This window comes from Thunnus thynnus, chromosome 9 (genome assembly GCF_963924715.1).
Source record: "Thunnus thynnus chromosome 9, fThuThy2.1, whole genome shotgun sequence".
Lineage (NCBI taxonomy): Eukaryota > Metazoa > Chordata > Actinopteri > Scombriformes > Scombridae > Thunnus > Thunnus thynnus.
The window spans coordinates 20215085-20236205 of NC_089525.1; the positions used below are offsets into that span (position 1 = coordinate 20215085).

A 21121-nucleotide genomic window follows, 5' to 3' on the forward strand; every position below is an offset into this window, starting at 1 on the left:
AGAATACAATGTATGATTTACTTCTGTTAATGTAAAAAGACCTTTGTGCTGTTTGCTAATTGTAAATTTGTTTACATCTAAATACCTTTCAGAAAATTCAATGTACCAAAGTTTGCTTGTAAACTATCAGGATGTAGAGACACACAGCCTAGTTTTCATGCATTTTTAAAAATGTTATAACTATTTCTAAATGTATGTGCTGTTTTTTTCATAGGAAATCCTTAATTAATTCAACAAATAAGCTTCTTGGCTAAATCTTCTGAATATATACCGTAATGCTGTTAATAATTCTTTTCCAAATCAACTAAAACTAAAGCTGACAGCTACTTGAGTTCAAGCTCTTAAGAGCACTGGTGAAGCACTGTGCTGAAAACCTCTGTCTAAACAAGGACAGACAATGTGAAAACAATAAAACAAAGGACCATAAAACCAGCCACACTGAAGTGAAGCCCACTGCTTTAGTATTCGGGGGTTGTGGTGAGATGCAGCGGTCTGGTTCAGTATTCTCTGCTCTCTGACCACTTATCCAACATTAGAAAGTAACAGCAGGTTATGGTAACAGTACTCATTCCTGAGTTTTACAAAAGTGTCGAGTAATTGCAGGCTGTCTTGTTAAAGTTAACGATTCAACACCTTGTTAAACATGACAAATTGCCACATTTCTGATAGCGGGGCTGCAGGCTTTGAGGAAAAAGGTCTATAATGATCTGTTTTGTTGTTTTTTTTTTACAAAGATGAAACAGAATTGTTTCAAATTAAAAAAAAAAAAGATAACAGCAAAGAAAAATCAAAATCGACAATTTATTTTCTCTCTCCATAGGGATTAAGTCATCATGACAAACATTTACAAGAATTGTAACAGGGACAATACTGGGTGGAGAATTTCAAATCTCCTTTGTATAAGAGAACAGATTTCAACCTGTACTTCTCTGTGGTTCCACAACTACTCCAGAGGCACTCTAATACAAAGCAATGCAGCAATCTCTTGACAAAGATGCAGGAAAATAACACTAACACCGGACAGAATGATTGAAACAAAGGAGCCATCTGCTCAATACGCCATGTACGGTAGACGAGTGTGCTTCCTAACACATCAGGAGGACCAAGAACACCACAGGGAAAAGTACAAAACTATAAAAAAAATTAATGCAAAGTTGGGATAAAATAATTGAAAAAATATTTAATAAATGAGCGGAAGTGCAGAGTTCAAATCGTTACCTTCCAACTGCATCTTGAACGGTCTCACCGAATGTCATCTTCATTGGCAAAAAAAATAACACATGATAAAATGCACTGCTGTTGTCACTGGATGAATATTCAGGATGCATGAAATGCTGAAATCCTGACTTTCTATCGGGCTCAAGTGCAATTATCAGTCCTAACTGTGGCATCATGTACATTGTAACTATATGGCTTACAAAGGTAAACAGGTCCATATAAACTAGAAAGGTACATAGACATCTTTCATTAATCAAAACTATAGTACAGCAATATATTGGCAAAAAAAAACAACAACTAAAGAGCTAAGTAACTTTATGTAAACAATGGTATACCACTGTACAGCTTATCCTAACATGGTATTTACAGGTCAACTTCCTTTACTAGCTAGTTCCCATGTACAGAGGGTTAAATGTAAAGAAAACACACAGGGTGATGGCGTACACCGTACATTAGGCAATTTCAACCGTCCCATCTACTTGCAAAGATTCAAAGAGGGGAAACCCAACAAACAGCACTGGAATCTACAGACTTGTTGAATCACCCGATGCCTTCGTCCTCCTGTTAACATATTTTTTTTTTATAAAATCATACATAAGGCAAGGATACTTGAGGAAGGTGGAGGCATCACATTCTTTGCAAGGATTCACTGATATAATAGATGGGATACAGGCTGATGGTTCTTTGGGGTAAATGCACTTTTCGAGAGTTACGTTTTGTTTTTTTTTTCACTCATTTGTCACATGTAACAAAAACACATCAGAGTGCAACAAAAGGGGACATGTCCTAGTTCTGTCGGGAAAATGTGCAAAATCTGCTCTAAAGCAAAGTGACAGTGTTGCAAATTCTAATGTACAAGGTACTGGGAGATGTACAGGGTCGTCACGAGAGACACCAGTGCAGACCCTTATTCCAACATACTGTATATACAAGGCACTAAGGATAAGATTCAAGGGCCACACGTCCGGTCTGTTAACAGCCTCCTCAGTCTGGTCGGAATATAGGATATTTGGGTAAGAATTCTATAAGAATCACCTGCGGGAGGAAAAAGACAACACAAATGATCTTTCAGGACAATTGTAAGACGTTTGTTGACTAGAGCTGATATGATGAGTCAGTTAATTGATAGACAGAAAACTTATTGGCAACTATTTTGATCATTGATGGATCGTTTCAGTAATTTTTTGAGCAAAAACGCCAAAAATTCTCCGGTTCCAGCTCCTCAAATATGATGATTTGCTGCTTTTCTTTGCAATATATTATAGTCAAGTGTAAAACTTTATAACTGCAACTAATGATTATTTTTATTATTAATTAATCTATCAACTGTTCTCTCAATTACAACCAAAAGATAATCAGTTTATTATTACAGAAGACTTAAAAAAAACAGAAAATATTCACATTTGAAAAGGTGGAATCTGATAATTTGGAAATGTTTTTGATCATTTGAATTAATAGGTTGCAGCTGTACTTTATAGACAAAGCAGTTGATTGATTAACCAAGAAATATTAATCATTTAAATCACATAGAAAATAATCAAGATGTTCATGAAGTTATGCAACAATCCAGTAAATTATAGTTGTTTTGTTGTGATAGCCTACTTACATATTCCATCATATTACTGCTTTCACATTTTCTTTTACTGAGTTTCCAGTGCAGCCCCAGCTGAAGAGAGAAGAAAAGACACAGACACAATGAATGAAAATCTCTCTCATTCTCAAACAGACACAAAGACACACACACACACACACACACAAATACACACACAAAGGAAAATCTGTCTGAAATCTCCCCTTCAGTGTCAGGGGAAATTTGAGAGCAGGGCTGTCTGGTCTCGCCGGGGTCAAACTGTGGCCAGACACCCTGAAGAGCTTCCTTTATGCCTTTGCACAGCTACTAGCTGTAATTTGTTGCTGCGAGACAAAACAAAATTAACATGGCATTTTACTGCTGACCTCACGGTCCTCTCAGGCCCCGTGCACCAGATCTGACTCAAACAGCTTTGAAGAAGAAGACCCTGTGTTGCAGCTTAAGAGTTTACAAAACAGATTAATGGTCTTTATCCATCATGATGATACTTTGCCTTACACTGATCACTGACACAGACAATTAAGCACTTTCACACAGGTGCTTATTCACAATTTGTTGCTTTTCTTACCTTGTGGTATAGTCTGTTATTTTCCCACTCTAACAACTTCTGAATAGACCTTCTTGTCTGTTGGAATAGAAAATAACATGCATGTACATGAATGAGAGCAACAGAATATAAATTACTCAATTTTACAATTTAACAGGTAACAGTAAACAGCTGCAGTGTTTGGATTTATGGACTGAACTCCCAATTTACCAGCTAGTAATGTCCACTTTGTTGTCAGTGATTCTGAGTGGTAATACCACCTTTAAATGACACACCCTTGAGCTGGGTAGAAGAGGAGCTGTGCGGCGCAATGCGTCATTTCTACACAGAGCCACTAATTGAACACAAGTTGTTATTACCCTCTATACTTAGACCAACGTGGCTGAATTGCTATAACAGCCCCGGAGTAATCAGCGCTGATGTAAGGGAGAGTTAAACTGTCCAACTCGTGTCACGGGAGGTCTGGAACTTACTCTCTTGTTGAGGCAGATAACAGGCCATAGACTGCAGCCTACTGTACAGCAACAACACAGGCAGCCGCAAAGAAGCCACTTCACATTCACAGGCAAGTTCTTCTTCAAACAAGCGTTCACCCTGCTGATGCTGGTTTTGAATTCTTCTGGCGCTACCTAGAAAAAAAACAAAACAAATGGATGCATGTATATCAAAATAAATAGCTCCTATGTAGTTGGGATGCCAGAATCAAACAGCAATGGTGAGAGAGGGGGGGGGGGGGTCTTAGGTGGTGCTGACATGAAAGATTCCTAATTGCTCAAAAGAAACCTGTGCAGAAAGATCAGAGAGCTTAAGAAAACCAACAGGTAGATATTTGTAGATGTTGTCCAGAGATGAGATGAGATCTCTAAATACTCTGCCTCTGACTTGCTAACCAAGCTCTAGACTGTTCAAGGCAAGGAGGGACTCAAAGGACAGATAAGCTCAGTGCCTGTGGCAGCGCCGGCCAAACAACTTGAATGGATGCTCATTCCTCGCCGAGTCTGTACGCCATAAAACAGGGGTCGTAATCTTTTATGACAGGATGCAAAGGTCTCTTTGCAAACAGCCAAAGACCTCAGAATAAAGCCCAGCAGGGCCTGATCTGCACCCTTCAATCATCATAATTGTGACCTCATCCATCACATGTCACCCTGGGTCACAATACTGAAGGTACTTTTTATTGCCCCACACTTCCCTCGGCCTGCTCTTACCCCTGCAGCCTTTTTGTGTTTCTGCGTCCGACCCAGGAAGCTTTCCTTTCTTGTCTGCGGCAGAGTCTTCATTTCATTATTTTATCACCTGGAGCTGGACCCTCCAAAACACTGGGGTCCCCGACAACCAAGCCCCATAGACGGCTTACTCATTTACAGAGCTGGACAGCAGCACATTCAGGCTCTTTTCTATGCACTGTGGTGTGTTGCTTGAAATGCATCTCCATCAGATCAAAACCACTTGGAAAGGTTTGACTGGGGCGATTTGGGGAAGTCAGGGTTGTTAAAGCCCCAATAGAACAATAGAATCACTGTGGCTTTAATTACTTAATTCTTCCCACTTGGAATTGAACAGAAAGCAGCCTGCAAGACTGAAGTGCAAGAAAGCTTTAAAGCAAAATGTACCTTTCCCGTGAGAACAGACGGAAATTCTGTATCAAATCTGTTGCTCAGTCCAAACCTGAAAAACAACAACAAAAAACATTGTGAGCATTAATGTCATGATACAATGTGTTTTAAACTAAGTACAAAGTCTGTTATCAAAATTTATATTCAAAACATAAACAAAAATAATCCAGAGTACAAAGATATTTTCTGATTCCATGATAACTTGTAAAATGCGGCTTCACTGACTATTAATAGTAGAGTGATGCAGTAGATGTAGTGAACTTTTTTAGGCTTTAACATACAGTGACAAACAAAAGTGCCCACTTCTCACTGGGCACTTTTGCAATGTGTGTCTGCCTTTTTCTGTGTCTCTTGATGTGCAATATGAATAAAACCCTCTATCACTATATGTGTTAATTTATATAATGACATCGACATATATTATGATAAAATACATTTTCTGGAAAATCAACTGAGTATGTATAAATGAATCAGACAGGAACGTTTGATTTTGCATAATCCAGCGAATGAAACCTGACAAACTACTGATGCAAAGATCATGCAAAAGTTTAATACTGGCTTAAAGTAATTCTGCTCATTTTCTTTGCGACATTGCCAACATTTACCTACTTATTTCTGCAACTAACGATTATTTTTATTATCAATTAACGTGCTGATTTTTTTCTAGATTCATTATTTTGTCTATAAAATGTCAAAAAATTGTGAAAAATGTCTGTTATAATTTCTTCGAGCCCACGATGACGTCTTCAAATGTCTTTTCTTGTCCCATCAAGGGTCAAAAATCATAAGGAATTCAGTTTACTGTCATATACGACACACAAGCTTCAAATCCACAAATTTGAGACACATTTTTGCTTAATAAATGACTAAAACGTTTATGCAATTATCAAAATAGTTGCCCATTAATCTTCTGTCGATCAACTAATCGATTAATCGTTGCAGCTCCAGACTTTCTGCACCCACAGATGTTAAGGAGATATCTTGTATTATATGATATCTTATCTTGTATGTGTGAACCTACTTGGCAATAAACCCGATCTGCCATGGTATAAACAGTGAGGCAAAATCTCAGTTGACAAATTTATATCATCTCATCTCATGATATATATTGTTATATTACTCACAACTACTTGATGATATGCTGTTTCTCTCTTGCATTTCACTTTGCTGTTTTGAAATATCTTGACTAGGAAGGCAAAGCTTGATAATAACAATGTCCGTCTGACAAATGATGATAATTTGATTGTGTTTTGGATGAGCATGAATTTCCTCCAGTTAAACAGCAGCAAAACTGAAGCTCTCCTTGCCGGCACCAGGTTCAGTCATCCCTCACACCTCATCTCACCTTTGACTGCCACGACATCCCCCTTTTCCTCCTCAGTCACAAATCTAGGTGTTAGGTTTGACCCTCACCTGACTTTTGATAAACATATAAGACATCTGTGCAAAACCTCTTTCTACCATCTCAGAAACATCTCTAAACTCTGCCCCTCTGTAACCCTGTCAGATGCAGAGAAACGTGTCCTGGCCTTTATCTCCTCAAGACTGGACTACTGCACTGTGCTCTTCACAGGGATCCCTGGCAGGAGCATCCAGAACAGTCTCCTTCAGGGTTAACTACAAAGTCCTGCTACTCACATACAAATCCATCAACGGAGATGTGCCTCCCTACCTACAGGAACTGATCACACCACAAACCTCCACCTGCACCCTCAGATCTGCCAGCAGCTCGCTCCTCCAGGCCTCCAGTACTGAGCTCCGCATCATGGAGCCACACTTGTGGAGCAGCCTTCTTAACCATCTGAGGTCAGCACAGACCCAAGTCTCTTTTAAAAACAGGCTTAAAAACCTTTTCATTCAGGGAGGCTTTTTCATCTTAACTCTTCTTATATTTTCTTTATATGTGTTTTAACGCTGTAGCACTTTAAGATTCACTGTGAATGAGAAGTGCAGAACAAATTAAATGAATTATTATTATTTTAAAATTGTTTTTGTTGTTGTTGTTTTGTATCCAGATGCAAAGCTGGCTAAGGAGGCTGAAAAAAACCCTCCCCAGCTGGGAGTCTCTGGTCAGGTTGATGTCAGGATGAAGATGATGACGACAGTCAGCTTTTACAGTTTGTTTTCACTATGCTGTATGACGTCACACTAGGGGGGATGGGGGGCACGCTGAGTGTGATACAGACCCACAGCCTCAGTCATAATGTGGTCAGCTAACTCACTGACACCCCCGGTGATGAAACCTACAGTGAAAAACATCTGGGATAAAGCTCGTATCGGCAGACAACTTCATCATGTCTGTGTTTAAAAGACAAGACTGATGACGATGTATTTTGCTCGATTATAACGTTACTACGTTTACAGTTGCCATGGGGATATTAGACAGTTAAGGTTAGTTTATGTCGCAGTAATGTTGGGAACCGTTCGTGGTCAAACCTGCTGTTCCTCCGAGACAAACTGTGAGTTGTTGTGATTAGCGTTAGCAGGCAGGCTAGCAGCGGCTAAACAGGCTAAAGACCCCAAAACAACCGCGACAAACGCGGCTCCGCTTACACTGTGATGTGCCCGGCCCCTCGCATCACCACGGGCTCCGGACAGTATCTGGGCAGGTGTTCCTCACTCACTACGCGCTCATCCTCTTCGTCTTCTAACTCATAAATGGTATCAAAGTCCGCCATGTTGGGTAGTAAGACGCTCATGACGTCTCCGACGGGGACGCGCACGGACGCACGAGCGCGCGCGGAGCCGGAGTTTGTAAAGTAATCAGATGAGCAGAAAACTAATCAATCACTAATGTTACTCACTGTTTTCATCTTAAAGTTATCAATTGTTACTTTTACAGTTTGAGTCACACGTCTCTAAACTATGTTGTTAACTTTTTTATTTGATAGGGAAAATGTTTTATTCACAAACGGAAGTTTTTAGGTTTCCAACCGTCTTTCCCTCCTTTTTTGGACTGAGTTTAACTCTTTCTCTAACAAACAGTAAAGAAGCAACAGGTTCATAAAATTTAACAGAAATATATTCGATGAAACTCCCAGAGGTCAAATTAATCGCCATTTTCTAATGTATATCTTTATTTTATTGTATTATTTTAAAGACCTTTTAATCTTTTTAAAAATATTTTTATTATTCTTATAATTATTTTATTTTCAACTTATTTTGAATATTCATGTGTCTCTCATTGCATTGATTTATATTGTTTTCATCCCTTATTTTTTTAAAAATATATTTATATACTATTTTTTGTTGTTATCAACACTCCTTTATTGTGTTGTGTACTTATTTTGTGCCTGATGTAATATGTACAATTTTTTCTTGAATAAAGTTTTGCAGTATAAATAAATAAATAGATCATTTTACATTAATGAGACATGACAGGAGTCAATAAGATAACTGACGTATTTACTTTTTCTTCGACATTAGAAATGATAAATTTTGCAGTTTGCATCAGAGATAATTAAGTTCTTCAGTCATGGACACGAGGTCAAAGTCGGGAAAAGTCCTTTTCCTTAAACAGCCAGTCTAGCCACATGACAATTAACATGTCACTTCAACTAATTACGCATGAACCTACACTTTGAACCCAAAAGCCTCAACTTTCGTTGCTTTAAATGCTTTACAGTGTCTTACGTTTAGTAACCTATAACAGACAAACTACCTGAAGTATATGGACAAAATATTTCACAATATATTGGATGTATTGGATTAACTGACAATAAATACGAAATCTAAGGGCACTTTATGATGACATATTACCCTATTTGACATGTGTTCAAAAGCCAGAAAATGTTATTCTATTTTAACGAGTGTTAAATCAGATTAGTGTTATATTGTCAAGTGTTAAATTGAATAGAAAAACTAAACCCCATCAGTTTAATTGCTGTATTCATTTGTGGACACTCACACTGGTTCTGGTTAAACTCGCAAGTGAAACTATTTCAGAGATAACTACAATAACAACAAATTTACCTCGACTGTAGGCTCCACATTTACATAAGATGCAGTATAAAGTCTGGTCATTCTCCTTTGCTAATGTTTTGTCTTCAGAAATGAAGCTGACATCTATTCTATCAAAAGTTTGGAAAGTAAAGATAACAAGTAGATGCGTTGAACTGACATATATGTCAATTTTATCACCTTTCGAAAACAATATATCACAGCTAACATGTTTTACTCTTGATAGGTCTGTATGTTGATTGTTTTGGACATTTTTAGATTTTTTTTCTTTTTTTCGGAGAAGCCTGTCAGTATTTAATAGATTTTTGAAATTAGCAACAGAATAAGAAACCTCCATCTAGCTTCAAACTCCTGAACTGAAGAGAAGAACAACTTTATGTTGAGACCAACGCGTTTCGGCTTGTGGCTTCATCAGGGTCAACACGCTGCAAAACACATTTAAATAAGATTTAAGATAAGAAATCTTGTCTAACAAGTGCGTGTTTGTATATGATTGGTTGTATTATACATATATTGTAAACCTTTGTAAATGATTTTTTATTTCACATCTATCCTGTTTAAATGTTTCTTTGTAGTTTGTGTTGCCTGCTGACCCTGAAGGCCACAACTCGAAAGAAACGTTTAAATAAGATGAAACAAAAAATCATTTACAAAAGTTGAAAAAAATATATAAACTACAACCAGTCATATACACACACGCAGTTGTTAAACAAGATTTTTTTTACCTTAAGTGTCGTTTAAATGTGTTTTGCAGTGTTTTGACCCTGATGGAGCCACAAGCCGAAACGCGTCTCCGAATAAAGTTGTTGTAGTTTCAGACTTCTTTCCTTCTTCAAGCACACTGGAAGAAGGTGAACTATAGATGCACTGTTCAAAACAGATAGATAGATACACAATTCAAACCAGAGAAATGACAGAAAACGACAGGTTTACTGCAAAAAAAGCAATTTATTTACATTTTTGAACGTTGCCATCAAACGACCCGTATCATCAACAGCTGCTCGCTTTTCTTTTCCCTGCTTTCACTAAAGAGGATAAATTGTGCTGAAAAACTGGTGTGAATGATTTGTCAAGTCAAAGCAGTTAGTCCACAGTGTGACATCCAGTTTAAAACTTCATTTAAAAAAAAAAAGGTCCCTGAATTCTCATTTTTTTATTCACAAACACATACACGTCATCACATACAAAAAGGATATTTATATCTTATCAACTCACAAACAATTTAAAGCTTTTAAGTTTTGAAACACGTTGATTTTTTCGTTTTTTTTTTTAAATCCCCCATTTTATTAGAACTATTCTATTTAAAAAAGCGATATTTCAAGAGCCTCCAGCATTTCGTTGCTGTGAATCAAATCTTTATCCACAGCTTGGTGCTTCAGGACGTGAGCTGATCCTCTGGCTGCCTATCAAGTGTCCTGTCAGCGTGTCGGAGTGCTCAGTTATGTTATGATGGTCCAGAGGGTGAAACTCTTTCACTGAGTCACAGTCACTGGCTGTATATTCCTGATAGATGGCAAGGTGTTCATTCCCTGTGGAGGGTACAGAGAGCCGTGGATGTCTGTGGGGCTGAGGGACCCCGGCACCGGCAAAGGGCTCACTGAACCCGGGTCACTGTGCACAGACCCCCCGCTGCCGTCAGACTGACCCATCTTCTTCTTGATGAGCTTCCTCTCTTTGGCTCTGCGGTTCTGAAACCAGATTTTCACCTGAGAGTGCACAAAGAAAATAAGGTTAAATATATTGTATGTTTTTAATCTATGTGCTATTCTATATAAAATAAACATGTATGTACACAGGGAATTAATACATTAATAATACGTAAATAACAATAATAAACATTATATATAGAGGATATTTCTGGGCGTGAGCTACTTCGCTTATGCATCATATTCCTCCAAATACAATAAAATGCCTTTAAAAGAATAGATAGGAAATTTAAGAAATAATAGATAACAAATATATAGGCCTAATAATAAATAATACATAGGACATATAAATATACATAAAAAATATATAATAATAAATGTAAATTTAATTTAATGCATTTAGTTTAAATTTAAGTAAATAAAGTAAATAAATAAAGGAATACATTTCCATAATTTAGGACTAATATTTGCTGACTAACTATTTAAAAATTAAATTAAATATATTAACCTGTGTATGCATCCTGAGCATATACAGTATATTTCTAAATATCAGGAAACGTATTACTTCTGTATTTCAAAACAGAATTATCACACATTAATAGCCTAATTTATTTAATAAAATAGCTAACTAAAGATAATAATAGTTATCCCGGGTTAAAACTGCTTTAAATATATCCAAAGTAATGCTTTTATGTTCCGTAACTACTACGTATTGTAACGGCTGTTATATTGTTTAAAAGCCTATAAGGAGTCCACTCATGAGGGCTATGAGATATACTGTATGTCGTGTCTTTAAATAGTTTGTTGCAACTTTCTACGTTGAAAATAAAGCCAGCAGGAGTATTTTTTGGATCTTTTAGACCTACCTGTCTTTCCGACAGACCGAGGTTGACAGCCAGTTCAGATTTCCTCCTGATTGTGATGTATCTGTTGAAATGAAACTCCTTCTCCAGCTCCAGTCTCTGATGGTCTGTGTACACTACCCTGTATTTCTCCTTCGTCCGTGTCTTACCTGTGAAACAAACAGAAACAAGATTTTTTTTAAATTTTTTTTTTTTAGACTCCAGTGATCATCTCCTGGCATCCAGGTGGTTGAACTGGAAGATTTACCCAGAGGAGGCTGCATGCCGGGACCGGCCTATCTGCGCATAGCATCTTTATTAGCTGCGTCTTAAATCCACATCTCTTTGCTTTGTCTACACATACGCAAATTGGGCTTTTTGATGTCGCTTTGATGACAGCTGTAGCACAGTGAATTTCAAACAGCCACCAATCAGATCCTCTAGTGGCATGTTAAACATCACACACGACACTGAAAATAAGAAAACATCAAGTCCTGACAGCGTGCAGTTCATGCTGGAAACGGTTGTACTTGTTTTACAATCATACAGGCCAGTTATGAGGCTGCAAGTTTGAATATAAATGTGACAAATGTTATCACAAAATAACCCATTATGGGCACAACTTCATATAAATTGACAAATATAAGTTAGTGTAAAGCAGAATGGCTCTTTAATTCTAAGCCTATATAGGCCTAAACACATATATTGGATTGGTATCAGTGTTATTTACAGGCTACTGAAAAGGCCTACAGTATGTTGGAGACGTTAGCTGTGAAAAACGTCACTCTTTCCGGCAATATAACTCTCGGAGAGGAAGGGAGCTTGGTGCATATCAAAGTGAAGAGGTGTTGAAAGCAAAGGCCACCGCCTGGATATGACGGATAACACTCAAAACACGAAACAATGTGACAGGGAAGTCGACCTCACATCTACAGGAATTAACATCACAACTGGGCCTGGCGCCGGTTCCTCACACCTTTGTTTTTTTTTTTTTATTTCCACAGCAGACTGAGATGATCTTCCCATCAAAATTTATTAGCTATGGAAATAATGAATGTGCACATTTGATTCTGCTGTGCTGTTATTATTGCACATGACTCTCACACACCTATTAAATGTAAGGAAATTGCACAAGGCTAGTGTCACATTAGTCCATTTTTCCCTCTCTTCTTTTAATTTTCGACGAGGTTCTTGCGCATTTTCATGTTTTATACTTTTGACATTATTTTCCAACAATGCATTTTGCCTTTTGATGTGTATCATCCTTATTTAATTGGACAAATTGATATGCAACTGCCAGACAAACATAACAAATTGTGCACAATTTGTTTTGTATTACAAATGAAACATAAGGCAAATATTTCAGCTTATAAAATGACACCACAAAGGGAAAATGATTTAGATAGACTCACCTGTGGAGGACGACTGCGCGGTTTTACTCATCCACTGGAATGAATTGCGTCTTTCTCTGTCAGGAGAAAGTTGTGCAACAGTAACGTTCTCCGGTGGCGGCTGTAACACCGCAGATCCTGGAGGATGCATATGACTGTACTCAGATGAGCAGTAAGGAACCTGTCCAGGAGATGAGTTATTCATGGGTGTGGGAATAGTATTAGGTGGTCCCAGACTATATGCACCCCAGTCCTCCCGTGGAGCGCCATATGTAGGTCCCCAACTTCCCGCAGACTGTGTGTGTGCGTGCGTATCCATGTTCGGCACATGATGGTATCCAGTAAAGTCGGGGTACTGAGGCGTAGAAACAAAGTTCTGTGGAGGCAGATTGATGCTTGATCTTCTTACTGGACCTTGGTGATACATGCCGCTTTCTTTATCCAGTAGGTATCCCACATACATGATTTGTATTAAAAACAATTATATATAATAAAAACAGCAAAGGGGGGTGTTGTGGCCTGTTTTAAGGCGACATGGTTGCCCTGAAACTGTTAAAAAAAAACAATCCCTGTGCTGTTTTTGTAGTCCAAATGGGTTCCCCAAAGTCAAATGCGACGTAGTTCCAGTCTTTCTCTAGTCTCACATGATGTGGCTCTGTTGACAAGATGGTAAAGGTATACTAAGGCCTTCCTGACGTCAGCCAACTCCTCAACTCTTGGAGATTTGCATCCAAATGAGAGTGGACGGTGCTGCCGGCCCAGCTGTCCCCTTGCGCCTGTCCCGTAGCGCGTCATCACCTGACAGCGGGCCTATCCTGGACATGAGTACTCCACTTCATGAATACATTAACACCACGGCCTATCAGCTGCACATGCTGCACGAACCAGCAATAAACCGAGGCAACAAGTCCACAAACGCATAAAGTAAAAAAAAGGCCTGTGCGTAATTGCGCGCTGATATATTTTATCATAGACTGTTACAAGAATGCACTTTCCATTTATAATTAATTGCATTAAAGCCCAATAGAATACAGTTAGAAAACTATTTTCTGCATTAGTCCTAGAGGTTTTTTTCTTTCCCAACTAAATCCAGCAGATCCAATACGTTTAAGATTGTCTTGGGCCTAAAAACCTGTTATTATGGGAATTCAGTCGTTCCCAACCACGCTTCACGCGTAAATCCTACTTTATTTGTCAAGATATTCACTTGCAAACGAGGTGCAAAGTATGAGAGACTTTTTGTTGGGGCAAGCCGGACCTTTCGTATTCCGTGTTCACACCTCAAGGTCGCACTTCACAGCTAATTCCGGTTACAAGGAAACTCCAACAACCCCCTCTGTGACAAACAGCGGCCTTCGACACATCATCCTCTGCTGCCGCGTGAAAATACATTCAGTTTATTTCTCTGTGCTTTTTACTTGATTTTGATGCAGCAAAGTTTCATGAATGTCATGAAGAAACTAAGATCCAGTCACTTGGTTACTGAAAAGTGACAAATTCAACCATTCTGATGATGGAAAATAGTACATTTAGGTCAAGACGTTGAAACTTAAATCTAAATGTCAGATGGGATGTTTAACAATAATTTTACAATGTCCTTTTTCCTGTGGATGTCATCTATCAGGCCCAAGTTTTAGTCAAACTCTTGTGCGTCTGTAAAGATCTTCATACTTGGACAACTCTACACACCACTTTGTGGCCTGAAGCAAAGTTATTTATGCGACTTACTTCTTATTCTCATATTTATCTGTCATTTCTTGGTATTTTTCAAATAATTTGGCAGGTGTCTGAGGCCCTATTTAGCTGAGCTGACTAATTGGCTTGTCTAAAAGTCATAAACACTGATGGATGCCTCTCAAGCATCTGTTTATTGACCACAAAATATTTATGAGACAAGTCTAATCGAGTTGTCCTCTGACAGTTCACGGCCAACTCTCTGTTCGTCAGCTGTTTAAAGAAGATGACGTTAAGTATCAAGTTTTACCAGTTTTTTCTGGCTTATCAGTGTCTGCAGCAGAGATTTTACACATTTTGGTGCACTGCCATGTTAAAGCTGGAGAAAATAACAAACTAACAAACTAAATAACTAACTGTTACATTCACTAAAATAAACACATAATGTGGCTGTCAGAGCTCTATAGTTTCTGTATATTGTGTCTGATTTATCAAACCCTCTCAGTTTCTTTATCTCAGAAAAGAAATACTGATCAGACACAAAGGTCAAACAGGTCAAGAAGTAACTTCTTGAACCAGTAAACACATGGTAATACTGTACATGACTTTCCCATTGTGCATTTTATTAAATTTATTAAAATCTTTTATATTTATTCCCAGCCAGTTTTCATCAGTCTACACCTCTACACTGTAGACTACTGTTCTTGCACTGAGTTTTATTGTCCTGCAGTTTCCACAATGTGTAGGTGGATGATTGTGACTCACTGTTGCCCTCTTGTGGATTTCAGAGCTGCTGTAATTAAAGTGATCATTGATGAAAAGCTGTGCGACTACTCACACGAGTATTTACCTCAAGAGGGCAGCCTCCACCAACAAAGAAGATTTCATAATGTACAGTAGACTATATCCAGATTGTGACCAGAGTCAGAGCACTATGAGCATTATTTATTAAGGAAAAGGTGTATTTCCTGTTAACAAGCTCTCCAAAATTGTTAACATCGCAGGGAAAGTGATTGGCAAGTCACAAAAACAACTATGCAATATATCTGACAGTGCTGTACACAGGAAGGCTAAACATATAACTGCAGATGCCTCACACCCACTATACTCAGAGTTTGAGCTGCTCTCGTCTGGCCATCGATTCAGGGCCCTGAGGACCAGCCAGAATATATACAAGAAGTCTTTTATTGCCCATGACATACAGGCATTGGACACAGAATGACTCTATCAGATGACTTGTTATTATATAAGACTTGCTCTCTGGTATTATGTATACCCATTTGCTGTTACCTGCCCATTTGTTTTTTTTTTAAATATTGTATTGTATGTACTTTTTACTGTATTCTGGGAGAAGCCAAAGAGAAAAAAATCCACTGAGATGGACAATAAAGTCAATCTATCAATCAGTCTATCAAACTGTAGGGACTCAAAGGGGAAAACCCGCCTCGAAACTGAATTTACAACCTATTATTCTGCCGTTTGTAGTCAATAAATCATCATGTACAGTGTGCACATCAGACAACTGTCTCTCCGAGCTGTAAATCCTGAGATAGCCTAATATTTTACTTAGTAGTTCAATTAGAGTGTAATAAAAACTTTGCACCGATATTATTCCCTGCATGAAACAATCATAAATAAATAATGTTTCAGGTGGATTTTGGTGCACTTTTTAATGAACACATCGTAGAGAAAGAGTGTTTATAAAAAGGGGAAATACTCGGAAAGATATCTCAGTTGTTGGCAATTGTTTCATTGATAGTCATTATGAAAATGTGCACTGAGGAGTAATTTAAACAGGAAAATCACATGGATACTCATTTCTTGCTACATTTGTTGCTTCAGACTGAACAGTTTCTGTTCATATTTGTGACCTTCACCTACCAGTATATACTCTATGTTTATATGGTCCTTTCATGTTAAGAGGAAGCTTAAGCAGAAAATTATTTGTGCAACTGATAACGTCATCAGATAATTCATGATTAACTGATTTGCTTTGAGATATTTTATCCAAAGTGATTTGAATGAAGTGCCTATACAGCTGTGATTCATGTGTAAAACAGCGTTGTCCTGTTATTCAGACTCAGAGCAGCTCCAGTTTCTGTCTCAATGACATCATCGCCTCGGTTTGTCTGATGTTCAACAAGAACAGACTCGTTACAGATTAAACTGAGCACACAGGAACAAGATGTGACCTCTGTTTGACGGCACACTTTCCCTTAAATCTGGAGTGGATAAACATCTTACTTCAAATCCGCCTGTTTAGTATTTCTGAGCCATTTAATAAATGATTTATTACACCCATAAAAGGAGGCTGGTGTATGAACAGATAATGAATGACAGTATGGTAAAAGACAGTTATAAGAATATAGTGTATGTCTTCATGAGAGAAGTTATAATTGGTTGTAAAATACTGTAAATACATTAATAAACACTTAAAATGTCCTTTAAATCTTCTTAAAACCACATCATAGTGCTGCTTATAAATGATAAACAGGAAGCCTTAAAGTAAAGTGATACTCTTGAGGGTAATGATTAATAGTTGATTCATCACCTTTTATTTTTCATTCCTTGTGGAATATTTATAGTCTAAGATTCAATTCTTCAATTCTTATACTATCTGATATCTTATCTGTGTCACCGGCAATAAACACGCAGAGATTAACTAGGAGTGTCCAGTTGTATTAAGAGTAATAAAATAAGGTGCAGCCTTTGAGTGAGGCACAGTAAATACCCTCCATGAACAAAGTGCACATGTATTCACTAGATGGCACAATTGAGTCAATTATATGATGTCCTTGGTCTCCTCAAGGATGCACAGATATAAATTTCTTCAGCTGTATCTGAAATATTTGTAGATTTAGTGTGCTATCATTTGAGATAGATCGATAAAGAAAGGTAAATAGATAGATAGACGGATATGAATGTTGTCTCAGTGTTGAAACACGTCAGTTATGTTGTTATGTGTGAAGTCAGCAGAGGTTTCTCTGCACAGCTGTACAGCTCAATATACTGAGGTACAGAGTTCAAGCCAAAGGATTGACGGGGTGATTGTGATGATATCCAACATGTTTTGGGTTTAGGTTTCCTGGAGTAAACCCAACTGTATTGTAATACCAGTTTTATAGTACATGTTTGGACAAATTGCATGAGCTCTGAGCAAAAAAAAAAAAAAAAAGCAGTTAGTTTGTCCATTACAGTGACATTGTAGGTGCTCATATATCCAGATTTTTTTGTTTTTTGGAAAACTTTAAGGACATCCATGTCCATGTTGGCTTAGAAGCTGAGGTTCAAAAGTTCATTTTTGACCTCAGAAACCACAGTTAAGAAAACAATCTTACCTCAATTTAGTCAGCTGCTCTCATAGATGCTTTGATTGTTTAAGAAAGTGGAGCAAACCTCTAGTTTAGAGTGACCAGACGTATGTTTCAGTATCTTTAAAATGACTCCAGTTATTGCATTTGCTGTGCATGTGGTGATTAAGTGAAGTAAACTCTTTCATGCTTTTTGACAAACGTCCTGACAATCACTGAATGGACTTGAAATGAAATGACAATCCCTCAGATAACCTCACTGGACTGGACAAAAGTCACTTCTTTCCCTGACCTCAGCAGTCTGTATATGGTGTAGATCAGCAACAGTCAGCAATGAAGCAGCCCAAGAATTTAGTTTGTTGCATAACTTTATTGGTGTTATTGAAGTGGCCACAGCGTTTCTCTGCGGGGAAGGAGGTAAAACGGGACCATCTGCTACTATTTTTAGAGAAACTCGCCTTGCATGGCTGAAACACAGGCAACGATCTTTAGTTTGTCGTCTGTAATGTAAAACACATGGAAAGAAGGATACTGCAAACACAAAGTCACATCCAAGGATATTTGATTTATTTATTCCGGCTATAGCAGAAATAGATGTTGGCAAGATTGTAAAATATGTTTTACGAGTTGTTTTTGTTTGCGTGAACATTTTCTACACCCCGGGGGTAAGTGTAAAAAAGGCCTAGAAATTATAAGCAGCAACCCTGTGATAGACTACTATGACATCATAACCGCAGGGTATTGTGGGAGTTTTTTCTAGTGGGAAGACACACAAACTGGTGGTGTGGGAAGTGAACATTTTGTGAAATTTCACTTTGACTTTGACATCCACACATTCTGTGGGAAATGAGAGCGTCATCATTTGAAGCCCCCAAGATAAAACATGTGGATAAAACATTTAGCAAAGAAGTTCAGCTTCAGTTTCTATCTCACTGTGCTCAAGGATCTTAAAGTTTGCTCTCATTTCTCAACTTTTGGCCAGAAAAGAGCAAACAAGCCTTAAGATTAACAAACATCTGGTGACTCCACCTGTGAGTACCACTTGCCTGTGTAATTTCGAGGAAATGATTCATGAAAAATCTGTGATCTTGCTGATTTTTTAGGGTTTTCAGAACTTTAAAGTCCCCCTCCGGTCAAAAATGTGTTTTTCTTCTTTGTTCCCTCAGTTGGATGTTTGAGCTTCACTGTGCAGAATGATGTATGTGCAGAGTTTGTTACTAGAAGTCTGTTTTCACATTCATCTGCTGAAAGTGGAAAGTTTCTCTGCGCTCATGTTAAATCTGAGTTTAAGGCCTGTACTTACGAGCATGTTTTGTGACATCACAACTAGTTTGGAGCCAAATGGGGTCCGGTATACGACTTCCTAAGCCTGCAGTGCACATAGTTTCTGGATTTTTAATAAGGAGAAGATGCCATTTTCAGGATTCTTAAACATGTTTTTGTGGAAAAACATGTCAAACACAATTTATCATTCCAAGCAGAGGATTTTTATATGTCCCAAATCATGTCTTTAGGGGATCTTCAAGCTCACTTCAGGAAATTATAAAGTGGCATTTTATCCCAGTCAGGCAACTCATGTGTTGTGCATTAGTGAGATCAATTCAACGGGGTTCAAATATAATTTTTTTTTTTTACTGGATCTGTTAAAAACACATTCTACGAAAGCTTGTAACGTTGGTCTGAATTTGAAGTTTGAAGTCCAGCCATATATTGCTCAATGTTTACTATATTCATAGCATGTGTTCACCCTCCTGCCATTCCCTGTTTGTTTACCGATGGAAAAAACAGAAAAGAGGCTTGTGTCTGATAAGTAAAGCACTCCTGATCATCTCCTGATTCTATAAGATTCAGTGATAACATGAGCTGCATGATGCTGATCTTCAAATAGTTTCCAGAGAACTAACGTACGAATGTCAGCCATGCACCCTCGGGTGCCTTCAGATTCATCAATGCCCATTCAAAGGCAAAAGTGCAGAGAAACCAGCTCACCCACTTGCCCCCATTGTTTACCTCTCTGGCAGGGGGTAAAGGGTGTATAGAACGCTCGTACACCAGGAGATCATGGGAAAAAATGCCGGGACCACAGGGGCATAATTAATGTGAACATGGTGGGGTTATTTTGGAGCTGTGATGCATTTTTGTGTGTGTGTGCGGTAATCCTTTTTCTGTGAAATTTCTTCTGTCGACTCACCCTGCTGCTCTTGTGGCTGCTCTTGGAGGACAGTTGATGAACCCAAATGTGGGACATCAAACGTCCTGTTTGCTGCCACGAGCAGTTTGCAGATGTTGTCTCTGATCTCTGCTGCATTGCCAACATTTGCGGTGGTATTATGTGGCTTAGTTTACCATGAATCATTCATGAATCAATATAAAATGCCTGATTGTTTTTTTTTTGGGGGGGGAGTAATTGGTTTGCTGAGTCAACCAGAGTTTGCTGAGTCAACCAGAGAGTGTGCGGCTTAGGTTATCATACATTATTCATGAATGAATATAAAATGCCTGATTTTTTTTTCCCTTGGAAGTAATCGGTTTGCTGAGTCACCCAGAGTTTATAAATGATTTACTGGCACAAAATCGTAGCGTCTGCATGTTGCTTTCTAGTGACGGCAACGTCCATGAGTCCACGACTCTAGTCCAGACTGAAATATCTCAACAGATGTCTCAGTTTTGAGTGAAATTACTCAAAAACTAGCTAATGGATTGTTATGCAATTTGGTACACAAAATCAGAATAAATTGTAATAACTTTGGTGATCCCTTAATTGTTCATCTGGCACCATCATCATGTTACAATTTCTTTTTATCCAGAGCTTTGTTTTTTAAGGGAGTTTTTTCTTATTCAAATTGAGGTCTCAGGACAGAGGATGTTGTATTGCTGTACAGATTGTAAAGACCCCTGAGGCAAATTTGGGATTTGTGATATCGGGCTATACAAATAAAAATTGACTTGACCAAATAAAATAAAAAAATAACATTGCTAATTAGCAAATGTTAGCATGCTACGTCACTAAACTAAGAAGGTTTAGAGCTTGCTTGGTTTAAAACATTCATGTCTGCAGACTCTTCGTCTTATGAGTAAAGAAATATTGTGTGGGAAAAAACTGTGTGCAGATTCTGTTTTTTGATATTTTCTGTTTTGTACAGCACCTTCATAATTTCAACATTCACAAAACTATTACACATGGCATCACATTAAACCTGATGATGTTGATCTGTTGTTTGTTTTCTCATTGACCTTTGCACCAAAATCTTTATTTAGCTTATTTAGCTGCTTGTTAAAGTTGGACTGGAGTTAACGCTTTTTAGAGGGACAGTATCCGGCTTAT

General features: G+C 38.0%; 2 protein-coding genes across 2 annotated transcripts; both read right to left on the reverse strand.

Moving 5' to 3' along the window:
- Positions 1-787: 787 nt before the first annotated feature.
- On the reverse strand, positions 788-7697 carry chic1 (cysteine-rich hydrophobic domain 1). Its single transcript, XM_067599564.1, has 6 exons — positions 7526-7697; positions 4970-5024; positions 3830-3985; positions 3378-3434; positions 2825-2884; positions 788-2253 (listed from the first exon to the last, which is right to left on the reverse strand). Exons 1-6 carry the CDS (start codon positions 7669-7671, stop codon positions 2203-2205), a joined length of 525 nt encoding a protein of 174 aa, XP_067455665.1. The 5' UTR covers positions 7672-7697; the 3' UTR covers positions 788-2202.
- A 2495-nt stretch (positions 7698-10192) lies between these two features.
- cdx4 (caudal type homeobox 4) lies at positions 10193-13274 on the reverse strand. The gene is made up of 4 exons (XM_067598377.1): positions 12833-13274; positions 12286-12288; positions 11445-11590; positions 10193-10638 (listed from the first exon to the last, which is right to left on the reverse strand). Exons 1-4 carry the CDS (start codon positions 13272-13274, stop codon positions 10405-10407), a joined length of 825 nt encoding a protein of 274 aa, XP_067454478.1. The 3' UTR covers positions 10193-10404.
- Positions 13275-21121: the final 7847 nt, after the last annotated feature.

What these genes read in the sequence shown, in the direction of transcription:
- cdx4 (XM_067598377.1), bottom strand. Translation starts at nt 13,274, where the DNA reads ATGTATGTGGGATACCTACTGGATAAAGAAAGCGGCATGTATCACCAA. An exon ending in TCGGTCTGTCGGAAAGACAG is followed by an intron (nt 10,639 to 11,444) that starts GTAGGTCTAAAA and finishes GTGCACTCTCAG; the next exon opens with GTGAAAATCTGGTTTCAGAA.
- chic1 (XM_067599564.1), bottom strand. Translation starts at nt 7,671, where the DNA reads ATGAGCGTCTTACTACCCAACATGGCGGACTTTGATACCATTTATGAG. An exon ending in GGGGCCGGGCACATCACAGT is followed by an intron (nt 5,025 to 7,525) that starts GTAAGCGGAGCC and finishes GTTGTTTTTCAG; the next exon opens with GTTTGGACTGAGCAACAGAT. An exon ending in GCAGTAATATGATGGAATAT is followed by an intron (nt 2,254 to 2,824) that starts GTAAGTAGGCTA and finishes TTCCTCCCGCAG; the next exon opens with GTGATTCTTATAGAATTCTT.